This window comes from Lepisosteus oculatus, chromosome 1 (assembly GCF_040954835.1).
Source record: "Lepisosteus oculatus isolate fLepOcu1 chromosome 1, fLepOcu1.hap2, whole genome shotgun sequence".
NCBI lineage: Eukaryota > Metazoa > Chordata > Actinopteri > Semionotiformes > Lepisosteidae > Lepisosteus > Lepisosteus oculatus.
In genome coordinates, this window is record NC_090696.1 from 68,155,278 (window position 1) to 68,179,136 (window position 23,859).

Genomic DNA, 23,859 nt, shown 5'->3' on the forward strand with positions numbered 1-23,859 from the left:
TGTAATTGAGCTCAACATTACAACAATACAAAATACCCTAGTTAAATTGTGTTCTTTCGAGCAATGTCGTCATACAGAACTCTATGCTGTCTCTCTTCAACTTGATCATTGAATACTTTGCCTTGTTTATGACTAAAGAGTTCTTAATAGACAGTGGAACAGGCTCAGGTGGGAATGTATTTCTATCAAAATCTCATGAGGAGTGTGTCTTTCCCTTCTATTTAAATCGAATCCATTACATTCTAGCTAACACCCCTGAACTGACTCCCGACACCCTTTACCTTTATAACAGCTGATTGAAAATTTTAAAACACACCTAAAAATAGAACAATTTAGCTGTGATTAAAAAACTGTCAATAGCAAAAACCAGAAGACACAGTGGTTCCACCAAGACCAGCATTGAGAATTACTGAACTGGACCGTTTCCACCCCAGTGCCTAGTGAGTTCCAACCCAGCAAGATTTATAGCTGCGTGTACTTTTAGCTCACCAATCTCAAAAGGCTTGGAACAATTTAATTGTGATAAACTGCTGTGAATATGTTAAATAAAGTATTACACAGATCACTAGAATCACAACTCTTTAACTGTCAAGGACAAGGGCTTCCTTAATTGAACAAATTACTTGTTTAATTCAGCAATAGCTCTGTTCTCAATCTTTATGAAAAGACAAGGGGGTGACCTATAAAACCTATTGGACCAACACTCTCCAGGATCATGGTTGGCCCAAAATTACAGACTCATCTGTTTGGGAATACTTTCAGCTACGACACATTGAGTCTGCAATTCTTAATTAATTCTGCAAGCAATTAATTTCATTTAGGCGCCTATCGTGGCTTTCCTACTGACAATGCTCGGTGTCTTAGAAAAGTCACTTGTATTTGTCATCTGTGTTTGAGAACAAACATTGTAAAATGTCAGTGCGTCTGCCCCCCCCCCCCCCCGGGACGATGAAACCCTTCAGTGTCCTTTATACTCTAAAGCCTCTTCCTGGTCCTGGTCATGCACCTTACCCCGATCTTGTCTGCAGGTACTTCCTTGCTGGGCAGGTGAGTTAGTATGTGATCCAACACGTTGTGCAACAATCTCCACACAGGATCAGCACAACAAACAACGGGATATAGAACACATCTAAAAAAAAACGCCCCTACATTTTTCATGCCGTCAGCAGAGACATAGATATTGTTTGAAGGAACAACATGGCTGACACTACGGCCGATACTGCCAGGACACGTAGAGACAGGGCAGAGTTTTACAGCTGTCCCAGATATGAAAGAAGTGAGTAAATACAGTAAACTAAATAAACCCCCCCAAAAGTTATAATTTCATTTATTATCATTAACCTCATTTGTTATTTCTTTGTCTTTCGCTGCTTGTTTTACCTGATCACAGGCAAGGTCTCCTGTCCCACAGCAACATGACCAATCAAGTGAACCCACAGGCAAAAAAGTTCAAAATGTAAATAGGGAAACGTGAACACACGTCAATTCCTCAGTTTCTGTGGTCCTTTCAAGTTTATTTTAACATCCTAGATGCACTCAGCTCTCAATTACAGTTCAGTTTTTGTACATTGTGTGCTGTGAAGTTGAATAAGTACCAGAGGAACTGGACAGACACTGTGCTAGAGTGACTGGCTGAAGAAAAAAAACAGGTTTAATTTAGGCAACGCTATCACAAACATGCTGTGAAAAATGATTACCCTGTTTTAGTATATTAAAAGCTGAGTACTTTTCTGTATACATACTGTACAAGCAGTAGGTCCTTTTATAAACCCAACAAGTTCTTAGCTGCCTAGCAAGCCTCTATTCTAAGTCCCCAAATGTTGAGAAAATTCCTGAGTGTCTTATACACAGCAGAGCAGTGTGACAAGGATAAAGAGATTAGAACGAATGTAGGTTAACTCTTTCAGAAACTTCAGAAAGAAGGAACTTTTCGGCCAGCTTGCTGGGATGTACGTCCTCACTTTGCACTCCCAGAAGGACTAGCTGTAGACCACAAAGCAGGTGGGGGTGAGACACTCAGCTTTAGCCTTGTCCTCGACTGCTGATTCTCTGCCTACCCACCCTGGGGCATGTGACCAGCGACATCTTCAGCACAGCTCCCAGGAGCCAGCAAACCAGAAAGAGAAGGCTGACCTTACAAACGCCTCCCTGAGCTGAACTTTGCAACATCTGCATTCCCTAAAGCAGGACTATCCAGTCCTGCTCCTTCAGGAGCTGAGGGCTGCTTGCTTTTTTACCCCTGTTGTGCTCTCCATCGCTCAATCCCCTCCTTGAGGGGATGTACTAAATATGACATGAATGTTTTACAACTGTGACAGTTAGAGACGTCAGGTGTGCAGGGAAACCGTGCTAAGAGCTTTGAACACACAGCTTGAGCTGAAAACTATTTCAAAGGGTCTGAGCGAAGTCATTAACACTGAAGCAAAGTAAGTCCTCAGAAGAAAAGAAGACACTGGAGTCTAAGAGGGACAGGTCCGGGGAATGCTACTCTGAGGTGCCTTCCTGCTCCATCCAGTCCAGAAGGTGTTCTAGTCTGAAGCAATTCGTGGTGGTTGAGGTGTATTGAGTCTGTATGGTCTGAGCTCCAGCTGGACTGTGACTGTGCTCCAGTCAGCCCTCGAGCTCTGTCATTAGCATGAATGCACAGAGGCTGGGCTTGAAGTCCAGATCTGGCATGGTGGGACCACATCCACAGCCCCAGATTTGAGAAGAAGTCATTCCTGTGTCATTTTCTCCAGTGACGCACACAAACCGGAAAAAGAATGAGATTTCAACACCATTACACTCCAGGAATGCAATCACAAGTTATCACACCAGGTGACAACAATACAGTTCTGCTCTGTTCTGCTCTCAGTACAGTGCTGTAAAACTAGACGCCTAATCCCACCTTTATACAATAACCATTGGTAACACTAGAAGGAAAATCAAGGCTTCAGTTAAGAAAAGTTTCTTACGCCATATTTAAAAGGTTAGAAAGAAGTATAATACATTCAGAATAATAAGGCCTCTTTATTTAGCCAATTAACCGGATCTGGATGTATGGCATCCACAGTGTAGAGCCCTAATAGGACTATGTCATTATTGCTGCTCAAGGTCATGTACTTTTATGCTATTTGTGTTGTTCTCATTCATCTCAAATAGGTTTAAGTGAATAGTACAGTGTTTTCTGTTGACAAATTGACAAAACTTCAGATGTGTCAGCTGTGATGGCATATAATCATTCTTTTCATATTATAAACCCTGAATCCCAGTCTTGGACTCCAAGAAAGGACACAAAATAGCTATTATAACATATTATGCACAGTTTATAATGATATATATGACACCGTTAAAGTTAATAACGTTATGGTTGTGAATTTGTCTTGTTAAAAGAGAAATGAAATAGGGGTGAAATTCAAATGGAAATGATGGGTCTCTTTGTTTTGTGGAAGGAGATTTCATTTCTGTTTGGGTTTGGGCAGAAGTCTTCACCAGCTGTGTCAGGTTCGGTTTTGTTGTGTTTTCCATGAATGTGTTTTTTTTAATTACTTAATTACCTTATTTTGAGCCTAGAAAAACAGCTCTTTCTCCCACCCCGCCTAGAATCTGTTTGTTACGATGTGGTTATTTCATGTCCAGGCTGTTGATAAATTATAACTAACCCTTCTCAAGGTTGCCCCAAAAATGAAATTTCATTTTACGGTCCTACATTCCTCGCAAGTTAAAGTAACACTATGAAAAGACTCAGCTGAGGTCACAGACTAAGGAAAGAAATACTGAACTGTTCCATGGGAGATAAAAAGTTTGGGCTGAGGCACTTGTGTGGTTTAATAACAAACCTTTCTGCTCTGCTGCTCCTGCTATGTCACTGAAACCTGCCTGGGACACAGCGCACAGAGATCTCATTGTGAGGACACGTCTAGTGAAAGATGCCTCTGTTTCAGGGCTGGTTCTAGGTGTTTGGAAGCTACTGTTCAAGGTTACCGTATCAAGTGCAAAACCCCAGGTTTTTTCTTTCTGTCTGTGTCACTGCTTTGAAATGTCTTTCCCGGCCCCACCATCCGTCCAACAGCTAAAACTGAGCTCTCTGGTATTATCAGCTGAAAAAATGCAAAACACATTCGGCTGTCTCCTCCATGAATGCAATTAATGGCTGTCTGCGATCCCTTCAGAACGAAACAATGTGATACCACAGCAGAGAAAAAAGGAAGAAGGGAAGTGAAATGAAGCATTATAACAGCATTAGGGAAGAGTCTAGCCAGGCTGAGAGTGGCTGCTTGATTTTCTTATTATGGCGCAGGCTGTAACAATGCCAAAGAAGTGTGACTGAGGGGAAGGGGGCTTGATATTTTCGAAAGTAGGCCCCAAACGTGGTCTTTCATCGAATTAGACCACTTATATCTCCTAACACCCCCTGTTTATTTAGTGCACGCCATCCATAATCTGCGTTTACATTGTTCGCCACATGTCTCCATGGGGAACCCCTGTAAATGAGCCTTTGGTCTCAGCTGGTCTTTCCTAATAAGTCGTTATTAATTAAATTAAGAAATAAAGACTCCTTTGTAGGAAGGTTTGCCGCAGTACGCATTTCCGAAAAGCTTTTCAAACTGCAGCACAGCATAAAGAGAGCATTGTACAATTCAGGTATGCATGTTAAAGCACACAGAGCCATTCTAGAAGAGGAGTAAATTGAGGCGAATCGGTGAAGTAGCACAGAAATGCTTGACGTACAACTGTACATACAACTGGTTGACTTTTGCAAAAATGTCTGACTCTCATTTCTTCTTTAAAACCAAAACCTTACTTCCCCAAATCTCCAAGTTATGTTTTTTTTTAAAAAAACACAACTTCACATACTCTTCAAGTCAAGTCCTCTTGAATAATAAAACACATCTGACATTGTGTTAAAATTCTGTGCAGGTCAAAATATTGATTTGTCTGGACCAAACTAAAAGTGTCAGAATACTGCTTTCCACTGACACCTAATAAACCACTGGAACCCTGCTCCTCTCCCTAAGGCAGAAACCAGAGGGAGACAGGTGCACTCATACCGGTGGTCTGTATTGACCACAATAGGCAGACATGGCCTTCTTTCCCACAGTGCACCACTGCATATAAAACTACCACAAGTGAGCACAGAGTAACGTTTGTCCTCAAATCAAAAGTGGAAAAAGGGACATATTTTTTGAGCACCTTGGAGGTCAACATTTTTACAGTGACAATTCCATTAAGAAAGAGGCACTTCAGGGAACCTGACAGTGATAGTAACTGTGAAAATCTTGTGCAGGGCATAAAGGCCCTCATTAAAAATACTAGAGAGGTAGAAATGAGATGAAGCCATCAGACCCAACCTGCAGGTTTATATATCCTTTGTCATGAATGTTGTCAGTGATATTTGAACAGCATGTGGAGTCATATTCACAAACTGTGTAAAATACAAGTAGGGTATTGCTATTGTGGCCTAGCATTTCAGTATATATCTTTAAAATGGATTCAAAAGAACATCCCCATTACATTTTTACCCATTATCATATTATTCTTTCTCATTAAACCTCTTAACTTAACTGGATCTTAAAGGATCTCTTAACTGCTAAGTCAACAACAAGCAGAAACAGTGTCTGATTCCCTCTGGACAGGAGGTGTAACTCGACTGACAGATGTGGACTTACTGCAAGGAGCTTTTGAGGCAGTGCATTGTGGTACATTAATCTGTGCTGGGCTCCTGGGTTTAGGATCTTCCTTTTATCAAGTAATTGAGGCACTTTAAAGAAAACACTAGACAAACAATCACTAAACAAAATAAAAAACTGAGACTCTTTCCAAAATCTAGTCTGTAGGACACATTGTCCTTATCTCCCTCTGGGTAAACTGTATTAAAATGCTCTATCAGTATTAAAAAAGAGAGATGAGCAATTTTCCTGCCATTTAGTGCACACACAAACACTATAATTCCTGTTTTTTTTTTGTTTCCACTCTCATGGGTTGTTTTAACCCCTCAGAAAATTTAACTATTTGCTTAATGATGTTTAAAGTACTAGTAGGAAATCTGCTCTTAAACAGACATTTCAAGTTACCTGCTGTAGTATACATTACAGCTAGATTAAAAAATGCCAGCCTTTTAGCAAACAAATTGTTAAAAAATATACATTTTAACTGAACCGAATTAAATTAAACTAGGCCTCAAAATTCCTATGTGAAGACTTTAAAAATAAAGATCAGATAAAAAATCAGATAATTGCAATGAATACACATCAAGAAAGTGTTTTCTCCCCTTTCTCACTTCTTATCCAAAAAACTGAACTGTTGGCCTGTCCACATCAACACAACCGTGCGTAGACATGAGATTTTAATCCAGGGCACACAAATTCCAGTCCACGAGTGTCTGTTTTAGTGCTGAAACAGTGTACATTGTAACAGCAGTTTGTGGAGAATACCATGCCAACAGCCTATCACAGGATTTTAGGCGAAAGAGTCCTTCCTTTTAGATTTTAGCTCCTCCTGTACTAATCTGTTTCCCCCAAAACTCAAAAATGCTGCCATGGTTCAACATCTGACACTGTAGCTCCTCAATGGACTTCTTTCAAACCACGTTACTAAGTAACCACAGTTATTACTCACAGAACATGAAGATCCGGGTGTTTCTACACATGCAGATGACTCTATTATTTATTTTATTTGGACAAGATCTGCACCATGAAAGCAAAACTATTTTGACAGAGACATGTAGAGGTTTTTAACAGTTGAAACAGTTTTAATTCTTGTTCAAATTGTTTGGTTCTCCAATTTCCCTTGTGATAATCTCTGAATAGGGTCCTTTGTTTCACTTATTAGATGAAGGTCCTGACTACTCAGATATCAACTTTTCTATTTCCTATTTTCCTAATGTATGGTCCTATATATTTCGATATATTTTCCTATTTTCTGAAGCGTTTGCGTGGTAAACAATGTGCAGTATGTACAACATATGGCCACCCTAAGGAAAATCCCATGACTGTTCATACTGTACACCTCATTCCAGGCAAATAAAACTCATTGCTATATTAAGATCCCTCTGCAGACTGGCCTGCAGATGATTAAACTCATTCCTGCGTAAAAGGAGATATGGAAATATGGCTCTAAATTCATTCAAACACATACAGCTCCTTTCAGGACTAAAATTGTGTTGAGATTATAGTTCCTCTATCCTGGAAGTCAGTTTGGGTTGTAGAAAATATCACACATGTCAAAGGACAGCCAAGGTCACTCCTTCACTTCTCTGTTAAAGCCATGTGATTTCCCAGTTCTCTCTTTCAGGAATCTGACCAGTAAGTTAAGCAAGACCTCTCTTACATTGCATTAACCTTTTCGAGACAAAACACTGTTAAAATTAACAGTTTTTACCATTCACAAATGGCCTATTCCAACCAGTTCCTACAAAAGTGGAAGGAAATCAAGGCTTGAAAGGAAGAGTATAAAAGATTTAAAAATGATCTGTAATGACCCTGGCAACTCTGTTCTCTAAGAGTGTTTTACAGAGGAATACCAAAGTAAAGATGAAAACATTTACAACTAAACAGAAAATCCTTCCGTAGTTCAATTCCAAAATACTGTTCACTGAAATCCTGTCCTGTTCGGGAACATTTATTGGTACTAATTGTGACAGTACAGTAGTGCTGGCCTGGGAAGCTTTTCTTCACTCAACAAGATCACCAAAGACTAATTAAAGAAAGAAAGGAGAGGATTTTTGATGTTGCCAAGTTCTCCCTTCAGAACGTTAACTGAGACATCTTTGAAGTTCTGTGAGCTTCCAGTAGTGGCCATCCTCATCATTATCCTTCTCATCCACCCCAAATGCACCGTGAGAAATCAGAACAAACAAGGCAAAGGACCAGTCAGGAAACCAGATACTCACAGAATTGTCATGTGTTTTGCACTGTGTACCCGTTATCTTCACAACGCTATAAACATGCAAGTTGCTTGCTTGTTCAGATTGTGTTATAGATATTGAGAATCAGAACAACTGCTTAGCATCTCTTTAGCTTAATGTTGTCATTTTTTAATTTAATTCCTATAATTGGAAATTACTTTTTTAGTTTTTGTACCGGCACCAAGTTAAGTTCAATGTCGGAAGCCAATAACCTCTTCAAATGGATGTGCAAATTACTGAGGTCTGTCAAAGATTCCCACCAGCACTTAAATACCCTTTAAATCTACAGAGCCCTTTAACGGTTACACAGGCAGTGAGCTCAGACGCAATATTGAACACATATCCCCACAGGAGTCCATAGTTTCCCTTGGCTCACAAAGTTCTTTGGTAAAATCTTTCAGCTCTGGTGGAAAACATGTTTATTTTTCCACTTGGTTTTGTTACTGGTCAATATGCCCCAGTGTACCTACGACACACCTGTGTGCAGCTTGCCTCATTTTAGCTTCGTGTGTACTTGATTGAATTCTGAGAAAACAAATCTGTTTGAAAATAAAGTTTCTGTTACTTTCCTTCAGCTTGTCTGTGGAATACGATGCATCTTTCGATGCGTGTTCCAGTCTGATTTAAAAGCGGTTTGCCGAGAACGGGGCTTTCCAAGAAATTCAATGAGTGTCCTGCACAGTCCCACAGGACACGTCCACATCCCAGATTGTCTTACTGAGCCTTACTGAGCTCCTAGTTTCACTTCCAGAAAATCTGACACATTCAGTTAGTCTACCTGTGTCTGTGTGAGCTGTTTTTTTTTTAAAAAAACGAAAAGACACACAAAGCCCTTTCAGAATTTGTGAAACATTTTAAGTTAACTAGTGCTCTACACGCCCTCACTTCAGTGCTCTACACTTCAGGGCACCTGAGAGAGACATTTCACTGTGGAAATGCTGGGATAGGGCTCACAGGCATAAAGGTCTTCATTAGAATCCTAAGAAACGGGGGAAGGCCGTTGAGCCAAACCTTGTATATCTCGGTATGAACATCGATTTTACTTTTTCAGTGCCTTTTCGAATCAAAAAGAATTGGAAAATTCTAAAATGATGTAAAATATAAATCAACCAAACGCTACAGTTATAAACATCATGTTACGTCAAACAGAAATGTCACTTGGCCTGATGGATCTGAACAGACCTGGTGACCACAGCTGACATGTAATCTCCAGCTAACAACAAAGGATTACCTGGGCCATCGCACTGCAAAGCAGTTGTACTCGTGTCCAGAAACAGCTGAGCTTATTGAAAGGCTAGGTATGAAAGACTAGCTCTTCACAGGGCTATTAAAAATCTTATAACACCTAGCTGGCTTTGATTAGGAGGCTACAAGGATTTTCTTCAATGCTGTTTTTAAGTTAACTTAGTGCTAAGAAATCACAGTTCCTTTTTGAGCACAAAGGAAAAACATTCTGCAATAAACAAAGACCTAATATATAACGTTCATCATATCTTATAATCTTAGCATGCTCTGCTGGGTTTAGTATACTGCACTCTTTTGATAAAGGAAATATAAATGGCTTATGTTGCCCAGTTACAAAAGAATTGTGCAAATGAGCCCATGGGAAATCTTTAGCCTGTCATGGGAGGTTTCTGTGATAGTCCACAACTGGCTTGAATTGGTTCCTTATTAGGAAGCTACAGGTGTAACCTCGCATACTGGTATAATTTTCCTGAATATGAGCAATACGTGTTGTGTTTCTCTTCAACTGAAACGCCAAGTTAAAAATAACTGCTAGAGTGTCTTCTCCTCGTTCCTAACCGTTCACGACAGACAAGGTGGTGTTTACTGTAATTAAAGGAGCAATACCAAACCTGCCAGACCTACAGCATTACACAGGCTCAGCCCTCTCACCTTTCTGATCTGACAACTGCTCCGGCCTCCTAACACACAGAAGGGAAAGTAAAAGAGTGCTGTAGGCTGCACCTGTCCCTGCCAACTGACTCACATACTTCCGCAGTTTTAGGTTTTTTTCTGCTGCACTCCTTCACTGAAAATGTACCACGTTTTGTACTTTTTTCATCAACGTGACAAATCGTGTGTTCCGGCAGTCTAGTGAAAAAAATCAAAAAGCAGCAATCTTCTGAATTCTGTTCACACATATTATTGATTGGCTGTGACATTTGTACATTTTATTGCATATTTTCAGGACACTGAAGCAGCTGAGTGGGTATTGCGCAAAACTATTAACTGGAGAAACAGCTTTTTCACTCCATACTGTGAGGTCATTCATTACCTTGATTTTCGGATTGTTTGATTGTGGTTCAGTGCGAAAATTCTTTTCACAAAAATTGCAGATAAAACACCTACAGCAGCCTATATCCAACCTAGGTTATGCATAGCCGAGACAAACTCAAGCCGGAGCCATTTGAAACAGATGTAGTCATGCTAAACTGTGTCTTTATTTCTAAGTCAAATCGCACTCCAATGCCTTCTGCCTGCTTCTTGGTATCACAAGGACATGACTGACAGTCCACATTAAAGTGTAAAGTGGCAAACTGTTTCAAAGGGCACCGTAGCAAATAAAAAACGGACAGATTAAGAAATGCTGCCTTTTTTTTTTAAATGGCTGAGCTCCAGTTTACTCAGGTGTTATCATGCCAGGAGGCACGCAGGTGACATTCTGCTCATTCCACCTGTTTCCCAGGCGAAATGTTTCTTCGCAAACTTTCCTGTTTAAGTACAAAGAGTGAAAAGAAAAAAACACATCTGAGCTGTCACCTTTCCCTAATACACTGCGAAGCTATCTGCATGAAAGAATCAGTTCGTCAAAAGGTCTCCAAAAAACAAAAGTTGTCTTACCTGTTTGAAGTTTCTGAGGAGAAGGACACGTCGGCCACGGTCTGTGATACCATTTACTGAGGAACGTCACGGACCTGGAGAGCACACAACTGCATCTTCTTGGTTTCTGGAAGGACGGTCCAGCTACAGCCCCAAATGATCGTTTATGGGAAGATTTCACCCGCTCAATGCACAGAGTTCCTTCTGCTTCTCGCACTCGGGCAAGTCTCAGGGAGAAGCTGGTAATTAGTACTAGCTGGAGTAAAATACCTGACTCTCACTGACATAAGCTGCACATTCCACTGCACTGAAAAAAAAAGAAAGTTCTTAAGGAAAACTAGCTAAAGCGGACACACTCAGAGTCTTGATAACACTTTCCAGCTTTACATGTCCCACTCACTGAAATAAGAAGGACGCAACCTCAGGTGTTTGGGAATACAAGACAAACTAATAAAAAGAAAGAGAAAACAACCCAAGGCAGGATAAAGTAACCCAAACCAGCACGGCAAGTGTGGGAAAAGTTTAGTCTCCTCTCTGCCTTTCTTCTTCAGTGCCTGTCTCACAGTAGCAAGGTTGTCTCTTTGTATACTCCCTGCCCCGAAACTCACCAAACCAGAATTCTACTCCTAACACCAGCAACTTCCCATAATTCTAAATTGAAATTTTATCCCATGTGTTGAGCCATGCCTGGCTGAAGGCCAGCTCAGCATTCCTGTTGTTTTGGGAGTGTAGGTACGTTTTTCTTCCCCCTGAAATACACAGAGATTAAAGAGGGCGGGAGGAGTGAGACTCTTTATGCTGAATGGAGAAAAAAAAAAGAAGAAGAAAAGAAACTGACTTGTATAGCCTTGGGTGATATTTGTGACGTGACATGGCCTTCCAAAAGTGCGAACTTAAAAACTGCCTTCATCACTACAGTGCTCCTTCACAGTGCCCGCTATGGAAGATCAGATACCAAGCACATTTTGTTTGATTTCTTTCACTTAGCACCTATTTTCTATCCAGGCAAATTACATAGAAACCCCTCCCCATAACTGCTTGACTTTGCACTGCTTTCCTGAAATTCTATTATTATTACGTTACGGTGAATTTTGGAGTTGTTTCAGATTTTAGGGATCTGTTATACACCCTTCAGGTATGTAACCATTGTAGTGTTAACATTTTATGTACTTGAGAAAGTTGCTGGAATGTCTTCAAAAACAATAATGGGGGAATTGTTGTTTCAGAAAAACTGCATTTAGAGCTTCAGAAAATCAAATGATAATAAGAGTTTGTTAAAGTCATAAAATCTAATAATAATAGTTTGTGAAATTAAGTTTGACGGGTTTTGTAAGTTCGTTTCAACATCCCCCCCTGCTCCCCCCTCAGCTAAGCAGTGTCTTAGCAATACAAGCTCTGATTCTCTCTCACCTGAAGCAGAGCAGGGGCTCAGTGTGGGTAAACTGTGTCGCTATTGGCAACACCTGACCTTTCTTCCTGCTCTAGCTGTGACATCACAACGGCTGTGCTGTTCGCCATGGAGCCCAAGGACTGATTGCATGGCCGCTCCGACCTTGAGTAACTGTTGCCTGCTGACAAAGACAAAAAAAGAGAAGTGACAAATCATTTTCAGTTTCAAGAAAGGCTCACAAGTCTGGGAAGAGGGAACAACAGAATGAAAAAAACCCCGTAACAAACCCCCTTCCCTCATGAACGGAATGTACCCCTGGTTCCTTTCCCCTTCAGAGGTGCTCAGGACGAGGGCTAGGGCTCCAGTTATCAACTGCACCTGCGAGAAGCTCTGGGCTCGAGACTGCGTCTGAGAGAGAGCGACACAGATCACACAGCGAAGTTCAGTTTTCTGCCCGAGTCCGGCCAAACCTGGAACAGGAAGCTGTTTCTGACAGAAATCAGAGAAAAAATGACTAACTCTTTTGTGTCATGTCATGCGACAGTGCAACCTCCGTATTAACCCTTCATAGAGTCAAAGCCCAAAGTGATGGGCAGAATCCTACTGAAAAGTCATCAGGATTTATTTCTTGCCTCAATGTTCTAGTCTTTGTGTCTGCGTTTCAGACGCACCACTGATCCGTCTTCCCTTTATTATTGGCAAATTCAAAAGACATAGTTTGGGTTACACTGGGACTGCTTCGGAAATACACCAATCTCATAAAGAAGAACACCTCTAAGGGGTCTTTGTTGGGTTGAGCCATTTTTGACTGACGTCAGCTGTACACTTTTCACAACAAATCAACAGACAAATCGAGTGATCTAAGGCAGTGTTATGCAAGAGTAAACACATGAATCTACGAATAACCTTCTGAATATGAACAGCAGAAGCTGCAAAATGAATGTATCAAATATGGAAGTTGAAGTTGATTTACAAGCACCTTCAGAACCTTAATTAAGAGCCTGTTTCCCTGTCCATTTTCACATTGTTTCAGAACTTGTTCCCACAATGACTCCACTCAGTGTGGGACTGAGCCGGCCCAGATTATAGCTGTAGTTGAACTTGAGAATGTACATCTTGCGTTCCTTGTTGTGATGACATTGATGCGGTACATACAAAGGATCGTCTTGACGTGGAAATGGGAAGAATAGGAATCTGGCTTCATAAACAGAATGGACACAGAGTGAAAGCCATGTTAAACATGTCAACTCAATCACATGACCCATTTAGGCTCAGTCTGCGTTTCCACGTGTTTGATTATAACTGCGAGTCCCCTTACCAGTTCTAGCTTGATTTCTCTAGCCTGGCTTTATCTTCTGGGTTAATCACTGAATTACTGTGCTTTTTACAGCCACTTGGTTGGTAACCCTTTCAAAGACAAGCTCTGAGCTCAGATCAACAGAGCAGAGAAGCAGAGCAAACCAGCAGGCTGTGAAAACAGATGGGATCCAAAATTTGTAGGAGTTGCCTCAACTGATGTGGAAACTCTTCCTTGATCTAAACTCCAGAGAGAGAGAGAGAGAATTCTGTTCGTCACATTTTTGCCCGGAGAAAAAACAAACAAACAAACGTTTGGAAACTAGTAATTATGAACAAACAAAAGAAACAGGGACAGAAGATTGGAGCTGCTGAATTCACAATCTGGAGATTTAAATATAGAGTGTGGGATGCATGGACCCAGGCCTGCATTTCAGTACGTGTGAACAGCAATCCAAATAGTTAACAATATTATTGTTCTCATGTCTAGTGATTATACCACTGTTCCACTAATTAAATGACCTCTCCCACTGCCTTCTGTGTGTCTCTTTCTCACTTTTTTACTGTTGTCTGCTGTAGTGTAACCCCTGGATCCCATAATGCCTTCTGCCCTGTGTGTAACAAAACTAAGGCACTGCTCTCCTCAAACAAAGCGCTGTTAACAAACCTAGTTTTGAATTCTGTTCCAGGCAGGTCTTAAAAAAAAAACAATGGAGGAGTTTATAGGTTAGAATTGAGATTCTGTTGTTTCTGTGGGTTAAATTCTGATTCTTCACAGGGTGAAAACGTCCCATGGATAAAAAGTAGCCCATTTTCACTTGAAAATGTAATATTCTTCAGAAACGTTCCCGTGACTGTCTCCATTGCAGAAAGTGGATGTCACAGACACTGCCTTTCCAGACTGTACCTGTTTTTAACACAATTAAAGTGTTGCCAAAGGTGTGATCCCGAGAAGACATTTAATGTTTTTATGTTTTCTAGGAGTGTTTGTAGGAATAGGGGCGACCCCCACCCCCCTTCAATCAGTTACAGAATCTCTGGATAAACAGCATCATGTTTTCATTGTCTACTGCGAGTGTTTTCACAACATGCAGACCAGCTCCACACTGGACAAACAGGTCTTCTCTTGCCAGTCACCATTGTAAGGTGACATATTGCTGCTTAGCAGGTATCCAGCAACCATATCACTCTGCAACTCACAACTGGCAGCTCACTGGAGCTCAGCAGGTGTGAGCCTGGTCAGTACCTGGATGGGAGACCTCCTGGGAAAAACTAATGTTGCTGTTGGAAGAGGTGTTAGTGAGGCCAGCAAGGGGCGCTCACCCTGCGGTCCGTGTGGGTCCTAATGCCCCAGTATAGTGATGGGGACACTATACTGTAAACAAGCGCCGTCTTTCGGATGAGACGTAAAACCGATGTCCTGACTCTCTGTGGTCATTAAAAATCCCAGGGTGTTTCTCGAAAAGAGTAGGGGTGTAGCCCCGGCGTCCTGGCCAAATTTCCCATTGGCCCTTACCAATCATGGCCTCCTCATAATCCTCCTCTATGAATTGGCTACATTACTTTGTTCTCCTCCCCCACCCCACCCCCCCTCCGACGGCAGGCGGAGCGACGCGCCGGTTGGAGTATTTCTCGGTCGCATTTAATGGCAACATCGGCTCAAAGATTTGGTTCAAACCACCAAATGGAGACTGGCGTGCCGACAAGCGGACCCTGCTGGACGAGAGAGAGCAGGTATCCAGCAGTCTGCTGTTTGAAGGAGAGGCTTGCCACACATTTCTAAATCCTCAGGGAGCAGCTCTTTAACTACAGCCAGCTCCCCAATGTTTGCGTATACTGAAACGTCGATTCAAGCAGGAGTAAAGCTTCCAGGCGAACTAACAACTCGTTTCATATCATCTGGCCCATCTGTCTGACCTTTGTTAGTTCTGTACTACCGCTTGCTAGGATGAATCGGCTCTCAATGCACCTCGAAACGAAATCCGCGATGCGATAGTGTGTGTGAATAATATTTTATTCATTTGAATCATTCAAATATATGATATATAGATCATAATACTTATCAAAAGTGTGTGTGTTTTGCATCTGTATTGGATAAAGCAGTTAAGAGGTGGATGGATGGAATATTTATGAAATGGAGTTCATAACAGACGTTCAGGAGGAAGGTCAGATCCTAATCTCACGCAGGTCTGCTCAGCTACAGTATGTGTATAGCTTTCTCACCCAGGTCTTCCTGGCCTTACCATATACTTTATACACATCTCCTCTCTCTATCACATTCAACAAATTAAAATCTAAAATCGAACTAATAACTGAAAAATGAAATATTGAATAATGAGACTTCCTCACACTTACATAGCGCTTACAATGGGGACTCCCCTCCTCTCCACCATCAATGTGTAGAATCCACCTGGATGATGCGACAGCACCAGTACTCTCAGATGGGGATTTTTAATGACCACAGGGAGTCAGGATTGCGGTCCTCGGGCCCCAACACTGTACTGGAGCCTGAGGACCCACACAGATCACAGGGTGAGCACCCCTCTAACACTTGTTCCAGCAGGAACCTTAGCTTTCCCAGGAGGTCTCCCATCCAGGTACTGACCAGGCTCACACCTGCTGAGCTTTAGTGGGGCTGCTAGTTTTGAGTTACAGGGTGAAATAGCTGCTCTTGTTTCAGATGAAGGGTGTCTACATTTTTGCCTGCAACTGTAACCCCAGTCAGTCTTGAAGTCCAAATCAGTCTTAAAGTCTCAGTTGATTTTCAAGCTCAACATGTGAGCAAGAGAACAGCATTTTAGGGTTTATTGTATCATAAAGAAAAAGTGAAAACAGATTACACTGGACAAAATCTGAAATGCAGGTAGGCACCACACCTGACACGAGACTGAAAGTGAAAGCATACTGATTCCACTCTTCCTGGAGTGTGTTGATCTGACATGCCTGCAGAAATCTTTAAAAGTGTAAGCATAAAACATTGCATTTTTTTAATAATACAAAGATGTTAATACTGGGAAAATCTAACAAAGAATGCAGGGATGAATAAATGAACTTTTTCTACTTAAGGGGGACAAATGAATTAAGGAGGGCACCTTTTTGAATGAATGAATCTATATGATGTTAGAATAATTCATAGAGAAAAGAGTTGGGAGAGTTTTATAGCAATTCATACTCAAACACAAAGCCAATAGCAGATACATTATTTTTCACATGCTTCTCCCAGGACATTTAGTTCCTCGGGTTTATACTTAACATTTTTTTTTCTTGTGAGCAATGTTGTGATGGCTATGTTTTGCCTCTGAGGAACATCTGCTCCCATGACAGATCTGTCTAAAAATGCTTTTTCCTCTGATATGACTGACCCTTCTGTTCCTATATCATTCCCAGGCCAGCACGGCATAAAATCTGTCTGATTAACACCAAAGGGGGGAGGTCATTTGACTCATCTAGCACATTTGTTAGTTAGTAGTAGTTAGTATGTTAACTAGTAACCTAGCAGGGGGGTTATACACTAACCCACACACACACACACAAATAACACAGAGCTTGTCTGAGAACACCAGCAGGCAAGTAGAAAAGGGAGAACTGGTTTAGAGACTGACCTGCTGTACAGACAAAACTGACTGAGGTATAACACGTTTGTACCAAACAATCTCGACAGCTTGGAGAGTTTCCTTTCTGAAGGCATTTCTACACCTGGAGTCTCAAAAGACGCGCCACACAGTGTTCTGTTTCTCAACAGCCCGAAACTTCGAAACGCCAGCTGTTAAGTACCTCACTTGTACCTTTGCGCGCTCCGCTCTGCTTTCACACACGTACTGTGAAGCTCTCCACTACTTTTCCACATCCTGAGCCCCACAGAGCCCACAGCAGAATTACCATTCAGCAGAGGAGGGACGCACCTCTGACAGGCAATACTACAAGTTCCCAGATGAGCGACAGGTCGCGGAGTTAGCTGTCGACACAGCTGGCCCAGGGAATTCTCATGCCTTTGACTCACGCGTAATTAATCATGAGATTAATAGATTAACAAGTCTACCATCAATTAAAACGTATCTTATGCAGTGCATTTCGAGGAAAACAGCCTTAACAAAGTGCTATAAATGAAAAACAGTTGATATAATGTGTAACAGAGAAAGCTTAAATATGTATAAAAAAGATAAGACAATCAGTAAAATAGAAAAAAAAAATACTTGGAAGCATGACATTTCCTATGAACGAGGATAATTACAGTATATGTAGGGGTACAATATCAACAGTATAATGCCCAAAACAAGAAACGGCACCAGTCAATTTTCCTATCACTTACCCTGAACTTTAGGAGACGACTAATGAGACTAAATGAGAATAAATTGGGTTTATCCTGAATTTTTAGAAACAATTGTTAGGAGCACTATGAAGACAAAGCTCAACCAATCCTGGTTGCTCTGGGCTAGTTATGCAACACCAAATTGGGAAAAATATCCAGTATACCCACATGTTAACCAGCAACGTATGGACTGTAATAAATGGTTTCATATCATTTTCATTTTTAGGTATTCAAAATGAGGACTAGCTGAAAAGTTTGGTACTTCTCTGAAGTTGCCTGTCCCTGTTTAAAGTTCGGAGCTGTGTCAGTGTCTGTTGGCTGTCGAAGAACACTCAACATCTGAAATATTTCTACTTTTCAGAGTGGAATTATCTTTTACTAGTTCTTTCACTGTCATGCGTGTCACATTTTCCCTTCATATTCCACCTTAACACCTTTCCATCCAACTAGTGTTCTCCAATCAAAATGAAGGAGTGTTTTCGAGGGGTCACTTATTTAGACTTATTTAAACTCTCCTGATTTCATTAAATACACCACCAGCTAGACGGGTCTATATCTTACATTTGTTACCAGTCTTTGTAAAATCATCTGTATCCTCTAAGAGCAAATCTAATAAACTTTGACTTGAATAAGATTTTAACATAAAACAAAGGGATTTATTTATAAGCAATGCTGCTATAATAAACATAGTCAACACAGTAATGGAGAGGAAGACACATTGACCACTGCCTTCTTGATGTTTTCTGCTCGAGAGTAATGTTCCAATTAAAAATAAAAAAGCATTTGCTGAGAAGAACTGGTTTATTTTCTATCACCATAAAGAGGAACAGAAAAAGAAGAATGTTTGACTTTAGTAGCAGTAAAGTCAGGGCGTGAAGATAGACTATCTTGCTGTACAAGGAAGAGGCTTTGATCCATATTACACAACGCAAAAAGCAAAATCCACCACTGTAAAATGATACATCTTATATAAGTTTTGCATTTCTTTTAAAATATTTTCACTTTCTTTTTTGTGTCCTTTATGGAAACGGCTCAAATACAGGACAGAGAGGGAAAAAAAACAACTCTAAAGGTTTAAATATAAAAATGAAAACAAGGTTGTTGAATGTCTCGTCGAAGGTTACATGAATAATATTTTATCTTGACTTAAATGAAAAAAAAGGACACAAGGCTAAAGGCCAGGCACAGGGAGGCGGCACAGCAGTTATCTGCGTTTAAAAATCCTTTCAGGCTGAGATCTCTTCCTCTCCCAGCCTGTCAGCGCCTGTAGGTTACTTACACTTCAGAGAAACCTGTCTGAGAGCAAGCTGGCTTCAGCCCCCACTACTACAGAGGCCTACAGTGAAGACCACTGTACCTTTTAAAACATCGCTGCAGAGTGCCACTGAAACATGCAGCCAAGCATAGTAAATCGTGGTAAAAGAGGTGAGAAAAGTAGTAATGTGTACCAGAACCTAGGGAACCAGGGTAAGACGGAGCAAATGTAAGCAAGGTGAAATCAGGAAAATGCACAGCACATTCGCCATGGCAACACGTGTTGAAAAGCCACCCAAGTTCTGACACAGGCCTTGGCAACTGTCAACTGTCTAACTGAGTTAGAAACAGGGAGAGAGAGCACATGGGATCTGTATTCATAATGGTTAGGCAATTATTACGTAGTTTAAAAAGGAAAAACAGACTCCTACTGTTCAATACATTTTACAACAAATCGGCATGAATCATTAACAGTGAATCCTGAGACCCAGGCAGCAGTGTGGACTGGGGAACAGGGACTCAGCTGCTGCTACTCTGGTACCCTTGAGCAAGGTATTGTACTTCACCCAGATTGCTCCAGGAATTGCTGCTATATAAATGACTCACGTATCAAAACTGGGACAGTCATGGAAATGGAGATTTCTTCTCAGGTAAAGTATCTGGTAAAATAAAGGAATAATAAAAAGGCAGCGATGTACAGTAAGACTTTAGGACTTCATCGTGCGCTTTTTTTTTTTTCGGGGGGGAGCAGGTCTAAAATAACCATGGCTGATGTTTACTTTATAGATGTGGCCCAAAGTGCTCTCACAGGATGGAAAACGTTCTACACCCACATTACTGAAGCACTTTCGTGTTTCACATCAGATTGTGTGGGCAGGGCTTCTTACCTGAAACACCTAAGCACTGTCAAGAGCTCTGCCCGTAGCTGCTGAGGAGTAACGCCCAGGTCACAGAGCTACTTAAAGATCGGACAGGATCATTTTGAAAGGTGGGAGACTTTGCACCTGAGTCAAGAGGGTGGGGCCCAGTTCAGAGCTGTTCTAGACTAGAGAAACACCGTTTCTCCTGTTTTTGCGCCCGTTGTTTCAGTTTTCAACAAAGGCTTTTGTCGTGGCAGAGCCAGCTTTGTTCATTCACTTATTGAGACTCTCAACATGGCCTCAATGCAACCTCACTGTTTGAGGGGAAAACAAAAGGGTGGATGGTGCCCTCATTTTGTGCAAATTACAGTGAATTTAGAGCACTGCCTAGTAGTTAAATGATTTGAGCCAACCTTCATCTTGCTGAAATCTTCTTCTTCTTCTTCTTCTTCTTCTTTTTCACAGCCTTAGTCCCAGACTGTCCTGGGGTCAGCTGCTTTGGTTGCTCTTCTCCACTTGTCTCTGTCGAGCACATCCTCCTCACTCACTTCACATACCTCCATATCTTTTCTCACACAATCTATCCATCTCTTTCTAGGCCTGCCTCTTCCTCTGTTACCTTCCACCTCAAATTCCATTACCCTCTTTGTTACTTCCTCAGCGTCCCTCCTCATGATATGTGGAAATGCTTATTTTATTTATTATTTAAAATGCATATCTTGCTGAAATGCAATTGAAAAAGAGTCACCAAAACTAATTAGCCTTTGATCAATTTCTCCCGAAATGTAGCGACTTTCTCAAAAGGGGCTGCCACTCTTACTGGTGGGGGCCGGTTCGCAGGTTCAGAAATTTGTCTCCTTCAGATTTGAGCTGGGCAACTGTCAGAAAACGGTTAAAACCCGGGAGTTGTTTTGTATCGCGGTCTCATCTAAAGCATGATCATCTCACCCATTGCGAAACATCCTCTTCCGCCACCTCGGAAACAGAGCAGAGATTTTCTGCTCCCCTGTTGTGTCATCCTCCCTGATACCAGGGTGCTGTGTGACACTGACATCGCTTGTACCTTTCATTCTGTCACCAGGCTCCAGCTGGTACAGTACAAAAGACAGCAGTCAGAATTCTGACTGGTGACAGGTGGCACAAACACGTTATTCCACACCTGGCTTGATTAGACTGGCTTCCTTCCAGCAGGATCATACATGGCCTCTCACACTATCCAAGCATCGGCCCACCGGTTCCTCTCTCGATCTGCTTGCCTCCTCTGTTTTCAAATCCCCTGAACCTGAAAACCTCATTGCAAAGGAGGCTCACTGCCCGCCCAGCAACAGTGCACATTTCCTCTGTAATGTTCTCACAGTTCCCTCAGAACAAAAACTCCCCTCGCCTCTCACTGGCGATGTCTAAACCAAAAGCACCTCTCTATTCCATGGCTTTCTCTTCTCCTGTTTATTGTGCCACTGCGATGCATGTTTTCCTTTCTATTTCTGCTGATTTCTCCAAAAACAGGAACAGTCAATATTTTCATTTTGCAGCAGTTGTTTGTAAGCCACAGTTGTGTTCCTTGGAGTGCAGAGGCTTGGGTTGTCAGTTAATGTTTGAAGTATTTAAAACGTTTTTTATTATTTTCTACAAATGTATATCTGTTTAAGACTGAGAGAGAGCTGAGAAGTTTTAAAAGGGGAAAGCAGCTGGCCCCAGTTATCAGATATAACCCTTGATACAAACAAGGTGGAACAGCCTTACACACATGTGCCTATCTTATTACAGTTTGCATCTGTACATAGAGGGCGTTACACATGCTTTAGAAAACCAAGAGAATTACAGCCTTTAAAAAGGAATCTAAAAAATACCTCATCTCCTCCTTCTCAAAAGAAATATCCTATTGTTCCAAAATAGGTCACTCGAACATAACAAAGCCAAGAGAGGATGGAAAAATGCTGTACTTAGCCTAGACGTGTGATCTGATCGATCCAAATCACATTTGATGAAGACGAATGCTACATCGCAGTTTCAAAGATTGCACACCCATTTCCATAACACTTGACAAAGCCATGGATGTCATGATTTTCTGGGACTGAAGGACAGCCCAAGGTAAGTTTTTGCACATTCTGAACAAATGGGTTTGTCTCTCATCAGGCACACTCATCCCACCACTTAGCAATAAGAGTCAACAAGCAACAACAAGATGATCACGTATGGAGCTATTATTACAAAATCCCATTCAAAGCACAAAATTCCATTTACCCACTTAGAGTGATATTAAAGTGGTCATTTTGAAATGTTATAATAAAGACCACTCCTACACTTGTAGCATTCAGGTTGAGTAATGAGACAACCGGAATGGGTTAGCCCACAGTAACAGCTAACCTTGACATTTCTGGAATCAGAGATCTTTCCTTCTGGAGAGCTACTGCTGCACATTCTGTGGGAGAGGTTAGCATTAAAAACATATGCCCGGGACATATCCTCTGTGTAACAGACCAAAGGTTGTCTAAGGTGAGATGATCCATAACGATTTGTGCTCCTTGAGTCCGGAAGCTGCCATCTGGAGAAACGAACCCACCACCACCTGATCTTGAACAACCAGCACAAGAAGATGAGCTGAGGTCGTATGAAACTGTGACACTATCTCCATCTACATGGAGATCAGTTCTGCTGGTTGAAGTGATGCCTCCCCCAATCAATCACTGAAGGAGGCAAATACCTTCCTCTCATTTTTTGTCAAGGCATCATAGTGACCTGCAGTTGTATGTGACAAACTGGGATGTCTCCGCATTTATTGTGACATTCCCAGTCAACTGGAATTATGGCTAGAAACATGATCCTTGGCTGACTGAGACATTCGTTGGGGTTCAATACCATGCTTGGCTCCTCTGACTAACCTTGCACCAGCTCTCCTTCTATCCTTCCTCTCTCACTGGATTAGATTTTATTAGATCAATCCGGGCCTCCGTGCTTTCAGTCTCCTCTGGTTTTAATTCCACCCCTGATCTTGATTGCTGTTGAGCTCGTTATCTGCATAAGTCAGATATCACGCAACTTGTTATTTTTTTCATCACTGTCTTAATCAGAGATAATGAAACCTACCCACAAACCCACTGGACTGGGGTTGCCAATTCCTGCCACAGACAGGTGTAAAAAAAAGTGATTGTTACTCAGATATAACTAAACAGATCCACAATGAAGAAGCAAATGAAGTTTTAATGATGAAGAATTAGACTTAATTAGCCTGCCAGTTTTTACCAAAGCAACTTACGCCTCTGTTCATTTACAGTATACAGGTGCATAAGCCATCTGAGTGAAGACTCTTGCCCAGTCCAGGATTCAAACCCATAACCTTGCAGTTACAAGTTGGGAGCGCTGACCTCTACTCATATAATATACATACTGTATATACTCATATGTATTTCCAAGATATGTGTTAACACAGGGCTTAGAGCTTAATTCCTTGCTTTTGCAGAACCCCTTCACCATCAGTGTGGCAGCCTAACCCAGACAGTGACCACATGCAGTTGATGTATTAGGCCAGTGGAAGAATCGAGTGACGTCTCTACCGTTTTCGGTGCCTTTTGTTACATTATTGTAGTGTACAAAACCTGTACAATAACTTGACTACTGCTGTTTTAGCTTTGAAAGAGAGAAAAATTAAAGTTTCTCACGGGAAAAGGAGGGGAAAAAAGAAAAATGTGTATGAAAGCTAAACGATAAACGACAAAAGTTTTAAACCCTACATTTGGACAAATATCTGATTCTACCTTTTCTAGTTTTTACAAGAAATACAGTCCAGTCTCCACTAAAGTGAGGACTGCGCTCCACAAATTGTTGGAGAATCCTGGAATATTTCACTTCAGGTGGTAGAAATACAGGGCATTGTGGCCTTTTGTAAATCCATAGCCGCACATGTTTGAATGTGTCTTCGAAAACAGGGACACTTCATGTTTGCTCCAACAGTGTAAAATCATTCCTATCAAAACTGGTAGCTTGCTGTAAGTATGCAGAGCAGCTAGCAGCAGACAGCAGATTAATTCAGTTGTACAAGAAT

General features: G+C 41.4%; 1 protein-coding gene across 7 annotated transcripts in view; it reads right to left on the reverse strand.

Moving 5' to 3' along the window:
• Positions 1-23,859, reverse strand: part of rbm47 (RNA binding motif protein 47) — an 82,776-nt gene that overhangs the window by 47,686 nt on the left and 11,231 nt on the right. For 2 of the 7 annotated variants that reach the window (XM_015345761.2, XM_015345752.2), the window contains exons 1-3: positions 12,412-12,559; positions 12,119-12,279; positions 10,730-11,457 (exon numbers count right to left, since the gene is read on the reverse strand). In XM_015345761.2, the coding sequence (XP_015201247.2) occupies positions 10,730-10,782 (53 nt within the window). In that variant the 5' untranslated portion in view covers positions 10,783-11,457; positions 12,119-12,279; positions 12,412-12,559. Of the gene's footprint in view, positions 1-10,729; positions 11,458-11,546; positions 11,646-12,118; positions 12,280-12,411; positions 12,561-23,859 lie in introns of those variants that run through there. The other 5 variants (XM_015345753.2, XM_015345759.2, XM_015345754.2 and 2 more) reach the window with 5 other exon arrangements.